Source organism: Lemur catta, chromosome 11, assembly GCF_020740605.2.
Source record: "Lemur catta isolate mLemCat1 chromosome 11, mLemCat1.pri, whole genome shotgun sequence".
NCBI classification, from domain to species: Eukaryota; Metazoa; Chordata; class Mammalia; order Primates; family Lemuridae; genus Lemur; species Lemur catta.
This window is the reverse complement of record NC_059138.1, coordinates 54,729,250-54,749,712: the sequence shown is the minus strand read 5'-3', so window position 1 is coordinate 54,749,712 and position 20,463 is coordinate 54,729,250. Positions and strand designations below refer to the sequence as shown.

The 20,463-nt window shown below is 34.3% G+C and overlaps 1 protein-coding gene across 5 annotated transcripts in view; it reads left to right on the top strand.

Moving 5' to 3' along the window:
* Positions 1 to 20,463, top strand: part of SGCE (sarcoglycan epsilon) — a 70,148-nt gene that overhangs the window by 37,134 nt on the left and 12,551 nt on the right. For 3 of the 5 annotated variants that reach the window (XM_045564084.1, XM_045564082.1, XM_045564086.1), the window contains 3 exons: positions 16,057 to 16,219; positions 18,591 to 18,802; positions 19,741 to 19,767. In XM_045564084.1, coding sequence (XP_045420040.1) covers positions 16,057 to 16,219; positions 18,591 to 18,802; positions 19,741 to 19,767 — 402 coding nt within the window. The remainder of the gene's footprint in view (positions 1 to 16,056; positions 16,220 to 18,590; positions 18,803 to 19,740; positions 19,768 to 20,463) is intronic. The other 2 variants (XM_045564085.1, XM_045564083.1) reach the window with 1 other exon arrangement.

Genomic DNA, 20,463 nt, shown 5'->3' with positions numbered 1-20,463 from the left:
AGTTTTCTTTTTAATAGGAAATAGATACTGTAAAGATACGAACATGCTAGCAATTTTCTTTATTGACAAAGAGATTGTGTTAATAGTTCTTCATATCTCAAGTTCCAGGTCTGTGAAATCTAATTGTTGTAGATCAGGATCAGCATCATAAATTATAGCACTAAGTCTTTTGTGCCTTCCATAGAGAAGCTGATTATTTAGGGCCATGAATTTCAAAGGAAATTGATGCCCCAGTTATCAGCTGCAGAAGGACGCGCGGACTGGTGTAACTTTATTCTAGGAAACTATTTCTTCGTCTTTAACATTCTTTCCACCATGTGTTGGTGACTGATAGCTGGAGTGGATTGGAAGCCCATTCCTATGATACGAGAGCCTAAAGCCTGGCCTTGTCACTCACAAACCTGGTGATATTAGGCAAATGTTGAACTTCTCTGGGCCTCAACTTCCTCATCTGTTCCAGTGGGAATTATACTGTCCCTTAGGGTTGTTACAGTGATTAAATGAGACAATGTATTAGAAAGGGATTTGTCAACTCTCAAGCTGTACAAAATATGACTTGTGTCTTGTAGAGGTCAAGAAACACTCTTGCCTGTGCAAATTGAAAGCGTCAATGTTATTATCAAGACAAATTGTGATCTTTAATTACTAATCTATAATTTGAGGCAGATTTGCTCCCCCCATCCTGTTAAAGTACAGTATGTGGCATAAATCACGTTTTTCACCACATATCCCTTTCCAACTCCTCCTTCATCCATAATTCTGAAAACACTGTTATCCAGGTGATATCTGAAATTAGCTAGAATACCTGGATTAGTGAGAATTAACTCCAAGGGCAGCTTTAAAGGAGAACTTTGTTGGAAATAAGGTAAGAGATCACAGATGACATAGATGAAGTCTGAGGGAGTGGGTAGTAGGAGGGTAGGGAAAAGCAGTGAGTTATAAAGTCCAACTTATAAATTTCGGAATTGAGTTTTCTATGTTACAGCAATAGATTTTGAAGTCAGTCAAGCACACATAGAAGTGCTTTGAGGAAAATATTTGCCTCATCTTTTGTCTGTACACTGGTTGGCTTTCTATATGAAAACATAATTCTAGACCTTAAATTTTCACTTCAGAGTTACAATATATTTCTCTTTCCTACTGAGTAATTAAAGTGAAACCATGGAATGAGATGAACAGGAATATTTGCCCTGGAACAGTCTCTAAATATGGAGCTTTGTCAACATTTTTCTTAAAGGAATGGTGTTCCACAATGATTGTTAAAACAATAACAAAAAAAAAAAATGTTGGAGGAAATAGCACAAAAACCAGGCACTGGTAGAGTTTTCCATTGTTGTAGTTTTTTCTGGTCTCACCCTTTCTCCAATCAGTAGGGCAGGCTCCACCCATAGAGGCACTTTTAGAACCTGAACTTAATTGAACTAAGCAGCTACCTAAACCAAACTCTGACCTAAAGCAGTGCTTTCCAACTATGTCTAGCCTGAGAGTTGCCAGTAGAACATTACTAAAAATATAGATAGGTTCCTGGCCTCTGATTCCCCCTGGAGACTGATTCTTTGAGCCTAGGGCTGGGCCTGAGCATGTGACTCTAAATTAAGAACAGAATTTTTGTCCTACAAGTACTTGTTAGAGAATTCAGTCATTGGCGGACTGGCCCCCAACACCTGCTAGAGGGAGGCATATGCTGTCAGATATTTGAGAGTTCGTCCCGTGGCATTTATTTGGACTCTTGTCTCAGATCCCTTCCCAACTTGAAATGCTTTCCACGAGTTTTAATTTAACGTTAAGCCTTAACCTTTACAAAATATTCTTATGAGGAGTCTTTTAAAATAGCATTTCTATAAATTGTACCCAATGCCAACTCCATTACTCCGGTGTCCCTATAAAAGCACGAATAAAATAAAATCCTATTGAGTTATAATTCCAGAAGAAAAGTTTATCCCTAGGAATGATTTCGCATGTTTTCTTTAGTTGTTATATAAAGTCATGGTAACAGAAATAATTTTTTAGCCCTGTTGCCTTAAATTTAGAAATAAATCCAATGCTTAACTCATCTCTAGTGCCTTTCTTCCTTTTTAATGGTGTATATTGTGATTTTTAATTTACTTCATACACTTTTTTCCTCTGTATTTTCTTTTGAAAATATCTTGGGCTATAAATCCTTTTAAAAATGAAATATTGAAAAGATCAAGAAGTAGAGTCAGTGATAGCAAAGGAATTACAACCGTCGCTTTTTAAAAATTTTATTTAGAATATATATTCATATACTTCAGAAGTATTAATTAAGCACCTAATAAATGTGCTTAACACTTAAGCATAAGTCTTGGTCCTGGATTTAAAAAAAAAAAAGATCCTCATGAAATTATTTCCTATTACTCATGACAGCCACAATCTACTAACTATAATATAAATTTTTTCATATGCGATGTGTGTGGTTAAATAAACAGCAGATGACCGAGAGAAGCTCTCAGTGGTAGACTCTCGAAGTAAACCTACTACCCTTCTGCCATCTAAAGGGTCATTAAATGTCAATCCTCAAGAGCCTACCCTGCAGCATCCCCACTCATTGTCCTTCTTGACAAGCATTTTTTCATCTCTGTAGAACTCACTGACAGCTTTCAAACTTCTCCTAAATCAAACAGAAAATGATTATAAAGATTTACTTCAAAGTGAGTAAGCTCCTGCAAAGGAAGGCTGAGCCCTCTGAAAAGGTTCATTTTCACGTGCCAGACCCATAACCCCAAAGCAACTGTGCTGTCTCTGGGCATGGTCTTGCTGCTGCTTTTGCTCCTGACACTGAGCCAGAAGCTAAGAACTCGTGGATGTATTTAGCTTGGGATAAAGCTGGTGGAAAGAAGAGCAGGTTTATATTTCATTCTAGGCATGTCATAGCTGCCAACCATGGGTGAGTGATGTAGTGTAAATGGTGGCTATGAAGGGAATGATGGGGTGTGAAGATTAAAGAATATACTCACTTTTCCTAAGAGATTGTCAAACCTACCACTATTTCCTCTGGTACCAAAGCATGTGGATCTAGCCCCAATTAGCAACTGAGAATCCTAGTTTATTCTCTAGAGGGAATACTCACAAAGTGCTCCCTCTAATTAATTGTCTGATTTTTGTCCTATATCAAAGGCCTCAGTGAGAAGTTATACTTGAGGAAGAGAGAAGGTAAGTCAGTGGCTGCCAGATATTGGTCTGATGGAAAGTCATGATTCTGGGCCAGTTTCAGTAGGGTTCTGAAGTTGTCTCCATCTTTGGTGATACGGGGTTGCCCTTTTTTCTTAAATGATTTCATTCCTCTATAAATTAGTACAACCTTTATAGAAAACAGTATGGAGACTACTCAGGGAACTAAAAGTAGACCTACCATTGAATCTAGCAATCCCACTACTGGGTATCTACCCACAGGAAAAGGAGTATTCTTTTCAAAAAGATACCAGCATCTGAATACTTATCACAGAACAACTCACAGTTGCAAAGATGTGGAATCAACATAAGTGCCCATCAGTTGATGAGTGGATAAAGAAAACATGCACACACACACACACACACCCACACACACCCACACACACCGTGGAGTACTACTCAGCCATAAAAAGGAATGAAATAATGTCATTTGCAGCAACTTGGATGGAACTGGAGAACATTATTCTCAGTGAAGTATCTCAGGAATAGAAAAACAAACACCGCACGTTCTTGCTAATAAGTAGGAGCTAAACAATGGGTACACATGGTCATAAAGTGGTATAAAGGACATTGGAAACTAAGAAGGGGAAAAGGTAGGGGGGGCGAGAGATAAAAACTTACCTATTGGGTACAATGTACAGGATTCAGGTGATAAGCACACTAAAATCCCTGATTTCAGCATTATATTATATAATTTATCCATGTAACAAGAACACTTGTACCCCCAGTATTTTGAAGTAAAAATTGTAAAAAAATATAATGTCCCTCCTATATTTTTGGTACAAATATCCTCTTTTTTTTCAAATATCCTTTATTTTATGGATTGGTGGTGATATAGGAATTTTTTTTAAAAATTCCTTTAATAAAAATAGAAACTGGAAACCCATACCAGTCCATTTTTATAACAAAAATAAATAAGTGAAATCAATGTAATTGTATGTTTAATTTCTATTCTTTTAAGTTCTATCAGTTTTTCTTTCATAATTTAGCATTGCTTATTAATATGTATTTTTTTATGGGAGAGTATTGTATTAGTCTCTGGGGCTTAGTGATTTACAGAATACAATCTGTGCTTGCAATCTACTAGGGACTAGGCAAGGCATCAGATAATTAAAGTCAGTGTTGTGAGAGCCACAACTGAGATACCACAGAGAGGGCTCCTCCTCTGCTTCAGGTCTGTGCCTGGAAAGGTTCATGGAGGAGGTGAGGCCTGATCTGCATTGAAAATGTTAAGTACAGACTGGCCTGCTAAGAAAATGAGAAAGGGGGACTTCAGGCAGAAGTAAGGGCATGGCCAAAAGCCCTCACGTAGTAGAAAGGATGTTGGACTTGGCAACCTGCTTAGTGTGGAAATGGGAGAGATCCAGAAGTGATAGTTATCAAGGGGGCAAAGACCAGACCATGTAAGGCCTTGTCTATCTGGAGAGGTTGTTTGGATTTTATCCTGCAGCATTAGGGACCTTTGTAGAAAATGCCTGATACTAGAGTTTTCATTTTAGAGAGATCATGCTTGTGTAGAATGAGGGGAGGATTGAATGGAGGGAATGCTGCGTGGAGATATTGGTGTGGAGGGGACCCAGTAGCCATCCATGTTCCCTGCTAGAGGTACGTGAACATTGAGAAAATTCTTTTAGAATTTAATGCCACTAAAACATGAAGGTCTCTAAGAAATAGTCACACTACCCCCTCTCTAATGATGAGAACTGTGACATTTACTGTTTTTTCTATTTTGACTTGGATATAAGTAAGTTCAGTGCCAAACTCAGTGCCCTGGATTACAATGGAATTATTAATATTAACCCTGTCAATTTTTCAGTTTTTTCCTAATTTTGGGTTAGTTTTTCATTTGTTTATTATGTGTTTTGTTATAATCTCATAAGTCCTTTATCCTTTATTTTCCATCTTACTTTTTGATTGATTAATTGTAGATACATACAGAGAAAAGAAGTGAGGTAGAGGAAAAAAGCAGGAAGTGTTGTGTTGCTTCTTTTGAGAGCCCGAGAGTTTCCAGGCAACATGTAATGTATATGGACACATTTTTCTCTAAACTGCCTTTTATCTCCTATATACATAAAGAATAAAATGCATTCATTAGTTGGGACAATTTAGAAAACCTTAAAATCATTAGATTCATTTATCTGGCTATTGCTGAAAAAGGCAGAGTATTGACTTAAATTATTTACCTGTTATTTGGCTCTTCACATTATATGTTTAAAGGCCTCAATAAGTGTATTTCACCTCAAAGAAGGGAAATTGAGTTGTTCAAATTGGAAGAGAAAATTCGTTTCAAGGAACGAGTCTATCTAGCATACATCGATCCCTGAGGTTTTGAAGCCCCATGTTTTGTTAGCATTCATTGAGAGCCGTGTGCTTGATAATACATTCCCGTCCATCTGTTTATACACAGTTGAAATTCTGAAAAGATGTGCTTAGGTCATAATGGTAAAGATCATCCTCGTTTCGCTTCATAAAAATTTTACATTTTTACATATCAAAAAGCTAGCTAAAGGGAAAACAACAGATTATGAAAAACATAATTTTAGCATGTATAGCATAAATTATTATTATACATGGCCTCAGACAAAATTATATATTAAAAAAAGCCAGCATGTTCAAATTTTTTGATTCTACAGAAGAAACAATAGATACACATTTTTTTAACCTACAAGGCAAATTCGTTATCAGCTGCTCTTGAGCATGACATTTTTGCTCTGTTTGTTTTTTTAAATGTGTTATAATGTGTTTTATTCATTCATTCATTCAGCAAATAGACTTTGCAAGGACAATGGCAAAGACTGGGTTCAAGGAGAACTATTAAGGACTGTTGCTTCACTCTCTGAGGAAGGTGATGGTGACTAGTACTAGAGTTGTGGCAGTGGGATAGAACAAAGTGGACAGGTGTCTATGAGAGTTATTTCAGGGTAAATGTCAGAGACTGATGATGGATTGGTTATGTGGAAAGAAGGAGCAGAGTCAAAGATGATGGTGCTTGAGTTCATGACTTGAGCATCTGGGGATGCCAATCACCAAGAAAGAAGAAGATAGAAGGAGGAACAGGTGGAGGTGGGGTGGGGTAATGGTGAGCTCAGCTTGGAACATATTACGTTTGAGAAGCTTATAGATCATCCAAGTAGAGATGAAAGTAATTTGGCAGTGTGTGTCAACTGTCATAAAAATGTTTCCACTTCTAGGCATCTCTTTTAAGAGAGTAACGTTAAAGAATAAGCACAGAGATAGCTTTTGCAATATTATTTATAACATCAAAAAATTTGAAGCAACTTATATGTCCAACTCTGAAATAATTGCTGAATAAATCACATGCACTTAAAAAATTATATTGCCATAAAACTGTAATTACAAAGACTACAATATGGAAAATGCATACAATACATTAATTGAAAAAGCAGGATACAAAATTATATTTTAGAAATGATTGCAATTAGGTTAAAATGCATGAATTTGAAAAATATTATGCAAGGTACATTGGAAAATGAAAATAGCTGTCTTGGCAATATAAATGAGTTCTGTTTTTATATCCCAAGTTTTCTGTAATATTTTTATATTGCTCTTATAATTTAAGAAAAACATTTCAAAGCACCAAAACTTTTATGCCCATTTATGTTTTCTTGAAAGGAATTAATTTAAAATCTTACTAATTACAAATGCAAATCAATGTCTTGTTTAAGCAAGAGAGCTGTTAACAGTTGTAAGAAATGTTCATTTTGTATCCACATTTACAGATATATTTTGCAATTATTAAGGAAAAATATGGGGTTAGCTTGGTAGTTAATAAAAGGATAGAAATTAACTTTATGTGAGGCTTAAACATAATGACTTGTTTTAAATGGAATATGTTTATATTCACTGATCATCTAAATACTGATAGTTTCTTATATCTACTTTTGTTCTGAATTTTTAATTTGATCTTTAATTTTAGCCCACTATTTTGTTTGTTTCCCAAAGGTACAATCATTTTTTTAGAAATGTTTTTTCAAATTAAACTTAAGTCCTAATATCAATTTGATGTAAAGGGCACAGGAATTTGTGTAAACATTCTCTGGAACGCCGTTGTCATCTCAGGCTTGGCTGTGACTTCATGCTTATATTGACATAGCTTTGAATCTTCATGCTGTACTTTTATTTCATTTCATTTTTTTAAAAGAGCAGCTTTATTGAGAAATAATTCATAGATCATACAATTTGCCTATTTAAAATGTACAGTTTTGTGATTACTATAATCCATTTTAGGACATCGTCATCCCAACACACCCCATCCACCCCACCCTGTATCCATTAGCAGTTAATTACCACCATCCCCAGCCCTGGGCAACTGACCACTAATTTACTTGCAGTCTCTATAAATTTGCCTATTCTGGACATTTCATATGAATGGAATCATGCAACATGTGGTCTTTTGTGACCAGCTTCTTTCACTTTACATAATGTTTTCAAGTTTCATCTATGTTGTAGAATTTTATCAGTATTTTATTTCCTTTTATTGCTGAGTAATATTCTATTGTATGGGTATGCTGCCTTTTGTTTATCGCTTCATACGTTAATAAGCATGTGGATTATTTCTACTTTTTGACTATCACGAATAATGTTGCTATGAACATTCATGTACAAGTTTTTATGTAGACATATATTTACATTTTCCTTAGGTATATCCCTAGGAATGGAATTGCTGGGTCATATTATAACTATTTAACCTGTGAGGAACTGCTACACTATTTTCCAGAGCAGTTGCATCGTTTTACATTCCTACTAGCAGAATAGGAGGGTTCCAATTCCTCTACATCTTCACCAGCACTAGCTATTGTCTGTCTTTTTTATTATAGCCATCCTGGTGGAAGTGAAGTGGTATCTCACTGTGGTTTTGATTTCTAGTTCTCTGATGGCCAGTGATGTTAGGCATCTTTTCATATGCTTATCAGATGTTGATATATCATCTTTGGAAATAGCTCTATTCATATTGTTTGCCATTTTCAATTGGATTATTTGTCTTTCTTTTAAATTGTAAGAGTCCTTTTATATTCTAGATACAAATCCCTTATTAGATATATGATTTGCAAATATTTTCTCCCATTCCATGGGTTGTCTTTTCCCTTTCTTTTTATTTTTTATTTTTTGAAACAGAGTCTCATTCTGTTGCCCGGGCTAGAGTGAGTGCCATGGCGTCAGCCTAGCTCACAGCAACCTCAAACTCCTGGGCTTAAGTAATCCTCCTGCCTCAGCCTCCCGAGTAGCTGGGATTACAGGCATGTGCCACCATGCCCAGCTAACTTTTTCTATATATATTTTAGTTGGCCAGATAATTTCTTTCTATTTTTAGTAGAGACAGGGTCTCACTCTTGGTCAGGCTGGTCTCGAACTCCTGACCTCGAGCAATCCACCAGCCTCGGCCTCCCAGAGTGCTAGGATTACAGGCGTGAGCCACCGCGCCCGGCCTCTTTTCCCTTTCTTGATGGTGTTCTTTGAAGCACAGAACATTTTAACTTGGATAAATTTATTTATTTTTTCTATTATTGCTGGAGTTTTGTGGTGTCATATTTAAGAAATCATTGCTTAATCTAAGGTCACAAAGATTTATGCCTGTTTTCTTCTCAGAGTTTAATAGTTTTAGCTCTTAAATTTAAGTCTTTGATACATTCTTTCAGTATGCTATTTTGAAGAAAATTTTTAGATTCATAGAAAAATTAAGGAGAAGGTGCAGAAATTTCCCATCTACCTGCTCCTCCCACACATGCATAGCCTCCTCCATTATCAACATCCCCCACCAGAATGGTACATTTGTTATAATTGATGAACCTACATTGACAAACATCATTATCACCCAAAGTCTATAGTTTACATTAAATTTCACTCTTGCTATTGTACATTCTGTGGGTTTGGACAAATGTCTAATGGCATGTATCCAGAATTACAGTATCATAAAGAGTAGTTTCGCTGCTCTAAAAATTATCTATGTCCCACCTATTCATTTCTCCTTCCCCTCAACCCCTGGCAACCATTGATCTTTTTACTGTCTCCACAGTTTGCTTTTTCCAGAGTGTCATATAATTGGAATCATATAGTATATAGCCATTCAAATTGGCTTCTTTCACTTAGTAATATGTATTTAAATTATTTCCAGGTCTTCTCATGGCTTGATAGCTCATTCTTTTTTAGTGCTGAATAATATTTCATATTCTGGATGTACTATAATTTATTTATCATTCACCTATTGAAGGACATTTTGATTGTTCCCAAGTTTTGGCAATTATGAATAAAGCTGCTATAGACATCTGTATGCAGGTTTTTGTGTGGATATGTTTTCAACTCCCTTGAGTAAATACTAGGGGGAGTAATAGCTGGATCATATGGTAAGAGTATGTTTAGTTTTGTAAGAAACTGCCAAGTTGTCTTCCAAAGTGGCTGCACCATTTTGCATTCCCACTGAAAGTTCCTGTTACTCTACATCCTTGCCAGCATTTGATACTGTCAGTGTTCTGGATTTTGGCCATTCTAATAGGTGTGTTGTATTTAATAGCATTTTATCATTGTCATAATTTGTATTTACCTGATGACATGTGATGTGGAGCATCTTTTCATATGCTTATTTGCCATGGATATGTCTTCTTTGGACAGGTGTCTGCAGAGTTCTTTGTACATTTTGGATAACAGTCCTTTATCAGATATGTGTTTTGCAAACATTTGCTTGCAGTCTGTGGCTTGCCTTTTTATATTTTTTGACAGTGTCTTTTGCAGAGCAGAAATTTCATTTTAATGAAGTCCATCGTATCAATTCTTTCTTTCATGGATTATGCCGTTGGTGTTGTAACTAAAAAGTCATCACCAAACCCAAGATCATCTAGATTTTCTTCTATGTTATCTTCTAGGGGTTTCTTAGTTTTGCATTTATATCTATGATCCATTGTTAGTTAATTTTTGTGAAAGGTAAAATGTGTGTGTCTAGATTATTTTTGTGTTTTGCAGCTGTGTGTCTAGTTGTTAAAATGCTACTTGTTGAAAGGATTATTTCTCCTCCATTGTATCGCTTTTGCTCCTTTGTCAGAGATTAGTTGACTAGATTTATGTGAGTCTATTTTTGGGCTTTCTATTCTGTTCCATTGATCTATTTATCTTTCGCCAATACCACACTGTCTTGATTGCTGTGGCTTTATAGTAAGTCTTGAAGTCAGATAGTGTCAGTACTCAAATTTTGTCCTTCTCCTTCAATTTCAAGTTGGCTATTTTGGGTCTTTTGCCTATAAACTTTAGAACCACTTTATCAATATCCACAAAATAACTTTCTAGGATTTTGATTGAGATTACATTGAATCTATAATTAATTTGGGAAGAACTGACATCTTGACAATATTGAAATCTCTCTCCATTTATTTAGTTCTTTAATTTCTTTCATCAGAGTTTTATAATTTTCCTCATATAGATCTTGTACTTATTTTGTTATATTTATATTTAAGTATTTTATTTTGGGGGATACTAATGTAAATGGCATGGTGCCTTTAATTTCAAGTTCCACTGTTCATGCTGGTATACAGGAAAGTGATTCACTTTAGTATGTTAACTTTGGTATCCTACAGCCTTTCTGTAATATCTTATTAGTCCTAGGAGATTTTTTGTCAGTTCTTTTGGATCATATCATCTGCGAGCAAAGACAGTTTTATTTGTTCTTTCCAAATCTGTATACCTTTTATTTCCTTTGCTGCTTTCATTACATTAGTTAGGACTTCCAGTATGATGTTTAAGAGCAGTGATGAGAGGTAACATCCTCAACTTGTTCCTGATATTGGTGGGAAAACTTTGAGTTTCTCACCATTTTGTATAATACTAGCTGTAGGGTTTTTGTAGATGTTCTTTGTCAAATTGAGGAATTTACTTTCTATTCCTGGCTTACTAAGAGTTTTTTATCATGAATGGGTGTTGGATTTTGTCAAATGCCTTTTCTGCGTCTACTAAGAAGATCATCTGATTTTTCTTCTTTAGCTTGGTGATGTGGAAGATTATATAATTGATTTTTTAATGTCAAATGAGCCTTGCATAACTGGGATTTACCCCACTTGGTCATTGTGTATAATTCCTTTTATATGGTGTTGGATTTGATTTGCTGATATTTTGTTGAGAATTTTTTCATCTATGTTCATAAGAAGTACAAGTCTGTAGTTTTCTTTTCTCATAATGTTTTTTTCTGGTTTTGGTATTAAAGTAGTGTTGGCCTCATAGAATGAGATAGGAGATATTCTCTTGGCTTTTATCTTCTGAGAAATACTGTAGAAAATTGGAATAGTTTCTTCCTTAAATTTGTGGTAGGATTCTGAACCCATCTGAGTCTGGTGCTTTCTATTTTTGAAGGTTTTTAATTATTGATTCAATTTCTTTACTAGATACAGAGTCAATACAGATTGTGTTTTCTTCTTGTGTGAATTTTGGCAGATTGTGTGTCTCAAGGAATTGGTCCATTTCATTTGCATTATCAAATTTATTTGTATAGAGTTGTTCATAATATTCCTTGATTATCCTCTGTGTCCATGGAATCTTTAGTTATGTTGATCTTTCATTTCTGATATTAGCACTTGTGTCTTTTCTCTTTTTTTTTTCTTAGTAAGCCTAGGTTATCAATTCTGTTGATCTTTTCAAAGAACCAGCTTTTTTTTCTTTGATTTTTTTCTCTTGATTTTTTGTTTTAATTTCACTGATTTCTTCCCTAATTTTTACTGTTTCTTTTCTTCTGCTTACTTTGGATTTCATTTGTTCTTGTTTTTCTAGTTTCCTAAAGCAGAAACTTAGGTGATTGATTTTAGATCTTTTGTCTCTTCTAATATATGCATTCCATGCTATAAATTTCCCTCTAAGTGTTGCTTTTGCTGCATCTCACAATTTTGATATTATAGTTTCATTTTCATTTAGTTCAAAATATTTTTAAACTTGAGATTCTTCCTTTAACTCATGTTATTTAGAAATGTGTTGCTTAATCTCCAAGTATTTGAGGATTTTCCAGTTATCTTTTGATGTTGATTTCTAGTTTAATTCCCTTGTCATCTGAGAGTAGACATTGTATGATTTCTATTCTTTGAAATTTGTTAAGGTGTGTTTTATGGCCCAGAATATTGGTAAACGTTCCATGTGAGCTTGAGAGGAGTGTGTCTTCTGTTACCGTTAGCTGAAGTAGTCTATAGATGTCTATTAAATCTAGTTAACTGATGATGATGTTTGGTTCCGCTGTGTCCTTACCAGTTTTCTACCTGTTGCTTTTGTCTATTTATGATAGAGGGATGTTGAAATCTCCAACTATAATAGTAGATTCATCTGTTTCTTTTTGCACTTCTATCAGTTTTTGCCTCATGTAATTTGATGCTTTGTTATTAGGCACATACACATTACAGTTAGTTTATATTCTTAGAAAAATTGACCCCTTTATCATTATGTAATATTCTTCTTTATCCCTGATAACTTTCCTTGCTACAAAGTCCATTCTGTCTGAAATTAATATCTCTAATCCTGCTTTTTTAAAAATTAGCATTAGAATGGTATATCTTTTCTATCCATTTAATGTATATGTATCTCTATTTAAAGTAGATTTCTTGTAAACAACATATAGTTGGATCTTGCTTTTTAATTTACTCTGATAAGCTCTGGGTATTACTTAGAGCATTTACACCATTAATGTTTAAAGTAATTACTAATGTAGTTGGATTACTCTCTACCATATTTGCTGTTTTTCTATTTGTTGCCCTTGTTCTTTGTTCCTATTTTTGTCTTTCACTCTTTTCTCACCCTTTGTGGTTTTAACTGAGCATTTTATATGATTCTGTTTTCTCCCCTCTCTTAGCATATCAGTTGTGGGTTTTTTTTTTCTTTTTTTCTTTTTTTCCTTTTTTTAGTGATCGCCTTAGAGTTTGTAATATACATGTACAAGTAATCCAGGTCCACTTTTAAATAACATTATACCACTTCCTGGGTAGTGCAAGTACCTTATAATAAGAAAATAATCCATATTTCTCCCTTACTTCCCTTGTATCATTGCTCTCATTCATTTCGTTTATATATAAGCATATATAAATATGTTTATATACTTAAGCATACATACATGAATACATTGTTGCTATTATTTTTTTCCATTTTAATTTTTTTTTCATATTGTAATTCTCAGAACTTTTTTTAAATTTTTATTTCAGGATATCATGAGGGTACAAACATTTTGGTTACATTTTATGTCTTTGCCTCACTCAAGCGAGGATTAGAGGCATGTCCTTCCCCTCTACAATGCTCACCACATCCACTAGTTGTGAGTTTACCTCCCCCCCCCAACCCCTTAATCCCTGGAGAATATTACTACCATGTGAGCACCATAGTGTTCATTAGTCAGTGCCAATTTTATGGCGAGTACATGTGGAGCCTATTCTTCCAATCTTGTGATACCTCACTTCGGGCTATTATTATTTTAAACAAGCTGTTATCTGTTAGATCAATTAAAAATAAGAGACCTAAGAATTCTTGTTTTATCTTCACTTATTTCTTCTCTGATGCTGTATTTTTCTTTATGTAGGTCTGAGTTTCCGACCTATATCATTTTATATCTGTCTAGAGAACTTCTAACAATTCTGTTCACTTTATTTATTAGAATCCTTTGCATATTAATCATAGTTGCTTAAAATTTCTGGTCTGATCATTTCAACATCTCTGCCATGTCTGAATCTGGTTCTGATGCTTGTTCAGTCTCTTCAAACTGTGTTTTTTGCTATTTAGTATGTTTTGTAATTTTTCCTTGATAGCTGGACTAATGTACTGGGTGAGAGGAATGGCTGTAAATAGGCCTTTAGTACTCTGGTGGTCAGGTGGGGGATGCTTTCTATAGTCCTATGGTTAGTTCTCAGTCTTTCAGTGAGCCTGTACCTCAGGACTGACTGTGAACCTCACAAGTGCTGCTCAACTGCCCCCCCACCAGGTGCAACAGGATGGCTAAAGTGGTCCGTTGTTGGGTATTTTCCTTCCTTTGCATGGAAGGATAGAGCCTGCTATAGTTGGGTATTTTTCTTCCCCCAAGTCAGTTAGGATTTGATATAACCCTAGCATGGTAGGCTCTGGTTAAATAATTTCTCCTGAGGGCAGGCTTTGTTAAGAACAGTACACTCTGGTGTATTTCCAAATGATTTTTTTTTCCTCCTCCTGCTGGAAGCGCAAGGGAATTGTTCTCTGATATTCACTGTAAGAACCTGGTTATCTCAAGGAGATAAAACACGTAAATGTGGGAGCTCTCTGATGACTGGGTTCCTCTGGAGCTATTACCTTCTCAGATTTGTCCACACTAAGCCTCCAGCAATTCATCAGTTACAGTTCAGGGTTGCCTACCTCAATACTGGTTCTCTCAGAAGTTTCAGCTCAGGGGTTTCTTCTCCAGTAAATTGTGATTCTCTGTGTTTGTCTCTCAGTCTGTCCAATTTTCCAGGCAGTAGTTTGCCCTGTGACCTTGTTTCTCCTATGGATCTAAGAAGAATTGTTTATTTTTCAGTTTGTTCAGCTTTTTACGTGTTGTTAGGTTTGACTGTTTACTTCCAAGCTTCTTATATGCTATATTGGAAACCAGAAGTCCTCTTTGATCTATTGTGGATTAATTTTATATATGATGTGAGGTAGGAGGCTCAACTTCATTCTTTTTTATGTGGTTATCTGGTTGTTCTAACACCATTAGTTGTAAAGACTATTCTTTCCCCCTTGATTATCTTGGTACCTGTGAAAATAATCAATTTACTAAATATGAGAGTTTATTTCTCAATTTTATTCCATTGATCTATATGTCTATCCCAATGCTTTTTCCTCACTGTCTTGGTTACTGTAACTTTGATTAAGTTTTCAAATTGGGAATTATGACCCTTCCAAATTTGTTTTTCTTTATCAAGATTTTTTTGTGTGTGTATGGTTATTCTGGGTTCCTTAAATTTCCACATGAACTTTAAATCAGTTTATCAATTTCTGCAAAAAGGGCAGCTGGAATTTTGATGGTTTTATTTCATTTCATAAGTAGCTGTAACATTGTCATGAGAAGAAGTAATATTTACTTAGAGTAATTTCCTGGTTTTCTCATTTCTTTTGAAAGGTCAGTGAGACTCCTGTCTTCTCAGGCTGTTCCAAGATTATTTAAATGCTGTTATCACTGTCTTGTTTTATTATGAATTCTTGTTAGGCAATTAAATAGATTCTTTCCTCATAATTGCTAAGATACATACTAAGAAAATAAATTTTGTGTGCCTTGTTTGTGTTCACCAAACGATAATTTTTCTCTTACATTAATATCTTAGATAAGAGATTGAGAGGCATTCTAATGAGAGACCAAGCATATAGAGGTTTGTTTGGTAGAAAAACTGACAGAACTGTTGGGTAAAATAGCAAAGTCTATCTAAAGCTCCATACTTCCAGGGCTGTAGTTTCACAATCTTGTTATAGTGAAATCAAGGGAAGATTTATTACGTAAAATTATTTATTATATTAGCAATAGGGTTATTTTTTACACGATTTACATTAAGAATAATTTTTTAAGGTATGCAGTCTCCCAAAAACAGTAATCAGAATATGATACATGATTATTTTTAATAAAAATAAATGGGATGAAATAAAATTTTTTAGAAATTAACATTGAATGGAAAGAGTATTTGCTACAGCAAAGCACTCAGTAAATATTGGTTGAATAAAGGAATGAATGAAAGGAAGCCCTTACATGAATCACTGCTTTTAAAGCCTAGTCCTCTACCATAGGGATAATTCTAGTTAATCCCTCAATTCAAAAGGATAAATCCTGCTTTCAAGGTGGATTGTTATTTTAGTGTTTCCAATTTTCTTAAAGGATAACCTGAAAGTTTCACATTTTTACAGTGTTTATGTCATGGTTGGTGCCGATGTCCCATTTTCTTCTTGTTTACGAGAAGTTGAAAATCCACAGAATCAACTGAGATGCAGTCAAGAAATGGAGCCTGTAATAACATGTGATAAAAAATTTCGTACTCAGTTTTACATAGACTGGTGCAAAATTTCATTGGTGAGTTTTTGTTTTATTTTGTTTTTGCAGATGTAATTAAGGGTGATGTAGCTGGAGATAACATTTGACAAAAACCTGAATTGCTTTTAAGAACAAATCCTGGGTTTACTTTGTTAACTGCAATTGACTTCCCTTGACTTTAAGGATTTGGTAAGCTTGTCAACAGTACATCCACACAGGAAACAGTATCTCCACTTTTGTACTCACTCTACCCTTGATTGGTTGCTGGGTCTGGATTAGCTTGGCAGGTGGTCCAGATGAACCCTCTGGACATCCAGGTAGCTGCTAAATCAGCAGGGATTATGGAGTCAGTGTGATATGTGCAGAACTTTTCTTCTGAAATATGCCACCATGACCCCACTTTGGCAGGAGGGAATGTAGTACAATAATAACTCTGAAAATAAAGCAACATTGTGCTAATGATTCAATGTCCTGAAAACTCAAATTTTAGGGAAAGTTTAAAGAACAAGAAATAATTCCAAGTGAAAAAGTTAGAATCTTACCTACAGTTCATAACCATTTAATATTTCTTTCCAAACCACTTTTTAATTTGCATGTTAAAAGATTTAGGAAAATGTAAGGTTTCATATATATGTAATATATGTATACTATTTTATATTTAAATTTATATTTTATATTATGTCTCTCTATATAATATTTTGATCCTGCTATCTGAAAGGTAGGAGAGTTGTTTTAACTTTTTAGTGACCTTTAGATTTAACTCTGTCAACTCTATGATTGGTGGTGAGTAAATTAGATCTAAGTTTAAAGTTGACATTTGAACAAAGTTATTGACACATAAACACAACTATCACTTCATGTCTTAGAGAGCCAACTGCAGGCACCTTTCCAGGATCCAATATTGGAGAACATATTACTCACATTGCAACACTTAGCATCCCTTTTGGCCTTTTGCCTTGGACTCTTCTCACGTCCCTTGTGTCTTAGAAAAATAATGGTCTTTCTTTGCCTTCTTAAATCAAGTAAAATTATTAACTTGTGGTTTATGTGTATTACAGGTAAATTTGCAAAGCTTAGTATTTCAGTCATGGTGCTAATCATAGAAGGGTGCAGGAGACTGAGAAGCTGCTATTTTAACTTAAATAGAATCCTCTCCCCAGAGACGGCAGATGGCAGGACGTAACAACTCTATTTTATTTGTATTTTTACTGTAAAAGGAGTTTATGTTTAGGAATATTATCTGATTTCTAAAAGTTTAAAAATGACATGTGGTTTAAAGATTTTTATGTGGTAAGGCTTCATAAATGGAAAGGTTGGGAATTTTTACTTTTTATTTTACATATAATTATTTATATTCCACATCTTACCATGAAATATTTCAGAAGACTTAAATGAAAGCATCATATAGTAAACATAATAAAGTATAAAAGAAATGGAAAACCAGGACCTAAACTTTACCCCCCAAAATAAGCATAAGATCATGCTTGACAACAAGCCTCCTCATGTGTAGGACTAAAAAGGAAATTCATCAGTTATTTAGTTCTCATTTTTAAAGAGGAGGCAGAGCATCAGTTCCTTGGCAGAAAACAAAGTTTTTACCAGCATTGTATTATTAACAAAATTCTTCAAGTGGATTTTTCTGGGAGAGGATACTGAGTAGTGCTACAAGTAATTCTCCTCAACAATTTTTTTAGTAGCAAATGTAGTAACAAATTTCATATGGCTACATTTTTAATGTCCTCCAATAAAAAACCTTAGCATAATTAAATGCAACTTGGTGAAGGCAGTTCAGTTCAGTGTAGATAAATTAACTTAGTTTAGTGTTGGGCATTTTTTGGTCCTGGAATAGAATTTAGTAAGACTATAGCATGTTTCTTAGACTATGCTCCATATTCCTTAGACTGTCTTTCCTAAAACTTACTTCTGTCAGCTGGATGGCAGAAAGAAAGATCAAGGATAACACATTTGGAAATTGTCTGTGAGTTTTTTTTCTTTCTCTTTTACAAAATTTAGAAACCATACCTGCATACCTGGTCTTCAGCCAGTTGAGGTTTGTGAACATCTGCACTAGAGGTTTGTCACTAAGAAACAAGAAATTTATATAAAAGTGGACAGCAACTACATACACTTGCACACACATATATATTATGCATGTATACAAATATGTGTATGTATTCATGTTGTAGGAAGGGCATAGAAAGCAGGGCAAGATAAAGCCTTTCTTTATATTACTTTCATACGTTACCTTTCCCTAGCTGCAATAAATAATTGCAAATTCAAGGTGATAAAGTAATTGGAAAAGATGGCTTTTTAGATAATTTGTCAAAGAATGTTTTGGTGTTTCCAGATCATAAAATCTCACAATGTTGCAGCTATTGATTTGATGTGTAATTGTCTTCTTTTGCATCAGGTTGATAAAACAAAGCAAGTGTCCACCTATCAGGAAGTGATTCGTGGAGAGGGGATTTTACCTGATGGTGGAGAGTACAAACCCCCTTCTGATTCTTTGAAAAGCAGAGACTATTACACGGATTTCCTAATTACACTGGCTGTGCCCTCGGCAGTAGCACTGGTCCTTTTCCTAATACTTGCTTATATCATGTGCTGCCGACGGGAAGGCGTGTGAGTACTTTAAAACATTAATAAAAAATTAGAGAGCCTGCTAAGATAATAACATAGAATTTTCCGTTAAAAGCAAAGTTTCATTTAGTTCATAAAATACTTTGTAAATGAATTGAAAATGTGTTCAAGTTAAACTGCAGCACTTTATTCCTGTAAAATGAATTAAAATAGTTTTGAATCTAGTAAATCAAATTAAGAGATATAATTACTTTATTCAAAAATTATTAATGCTTGATGTAAATTCATGCTGGTAAAACAGACCGAAGAATAATTAAGGCTAGATATTTTGGTTATACAAGCCATCTTGCGTGAGCAGAGACTTCAGAATCTATTGACATGGTAATTGCATTTTAAATAAATAAATTGTCTTAGTTTGATCAGGAGTGATGGTCAGAATTCTTCCTGAAATCTTTCTGCTGTCAAACAGGGTGACATAATCTAAATGTTTAAAACATATTTAAAAAAGCAATTTAGGAGTAAATTAATAAGAATAAGGTATAATTTGAGTAATGAGTCTTCACCTCATGAATAGTTAGTACTTTCAGGACATCTATGTCAATTAAGATAATCTCCTGAGATTATCTGGAAGTCAGGATAACAAAGCAAAGGATAAAAGATTAATAAAGCAGCAAGTAGCAAATTCTTCCATTTTACATGTAGCCTGATTTCATTATGTCATAGAATTTATTTCAATCAAGAGCTGATTCTTAATCTCCATTTTTTTTTTCCATTTTTCTATGTGTTTCTCATCAGTATTCCATCGCTGTATGTGTACTCATCCAAGTAATGTCATAAACCTGGTGGCAAATGCTGCCTGGTTGCATTTAATAGTAACAATGTCAGCATTTCCACATCATGCAAGATCCCATGAGCATATAGTCTTAATGTTCCAAATATCAATGCTATTATTTAATTCATAAATTTTGTTTTGTTTCTAGGGAAAAGAGAAACATGCAAACACCAGAGTAAGTGTCTTCTTTCCTGTTATTTTCTTTATCATTTTTATTCCACTTATCAGTTGCCCATCATGCTCCATACATGTGTGTCATGCTTTTTTTCATTCATCATCTTTCATAGTTTATTTTATAAATGTGAAAGCTGCTTTCTAAATAGAGATATTTAGGAGGGGTAGAAACCAAAACTAAAAAGGGTTCGAAAACTAAGATTACATAGGTAAAAAATTAAACCTAAAATATTTCAGATTCAGAATATTAACTTGCCATTTATATTATGTGATTTCCCAATCTGCATTTCTATAAACCAGAGAACAGATGAAAAGACCTTTCATACAAGTTTTCCAGAATCTACAGTAATAACCTACCATAAAATGAAACTTCTGTGAGTATTTATAAATGCCCCACCAGAAGCAACAATATAAAAGCTATGTTAACTGTAGAAAATAAATAGAAAACTAGTTTGTTACTTAGGGCTATAATATTAACACGATGCTTCCTGGCTTAGTTTAATGAAAGACATATATTTAAAAATCAGTTTATAATTTTTAGTTTTGCTGTTAAAAGTTTATGAGATGTATCTCTTTGTGAGATAATTTGTAAAATGCCCAAAATGCAATAATGTCTTGTTATTTTAAAAGAAAAAATATATTTCATAACTTTTTCAAATTGATGATCCATCAGGCTAATATGCAATTTTAAACATAT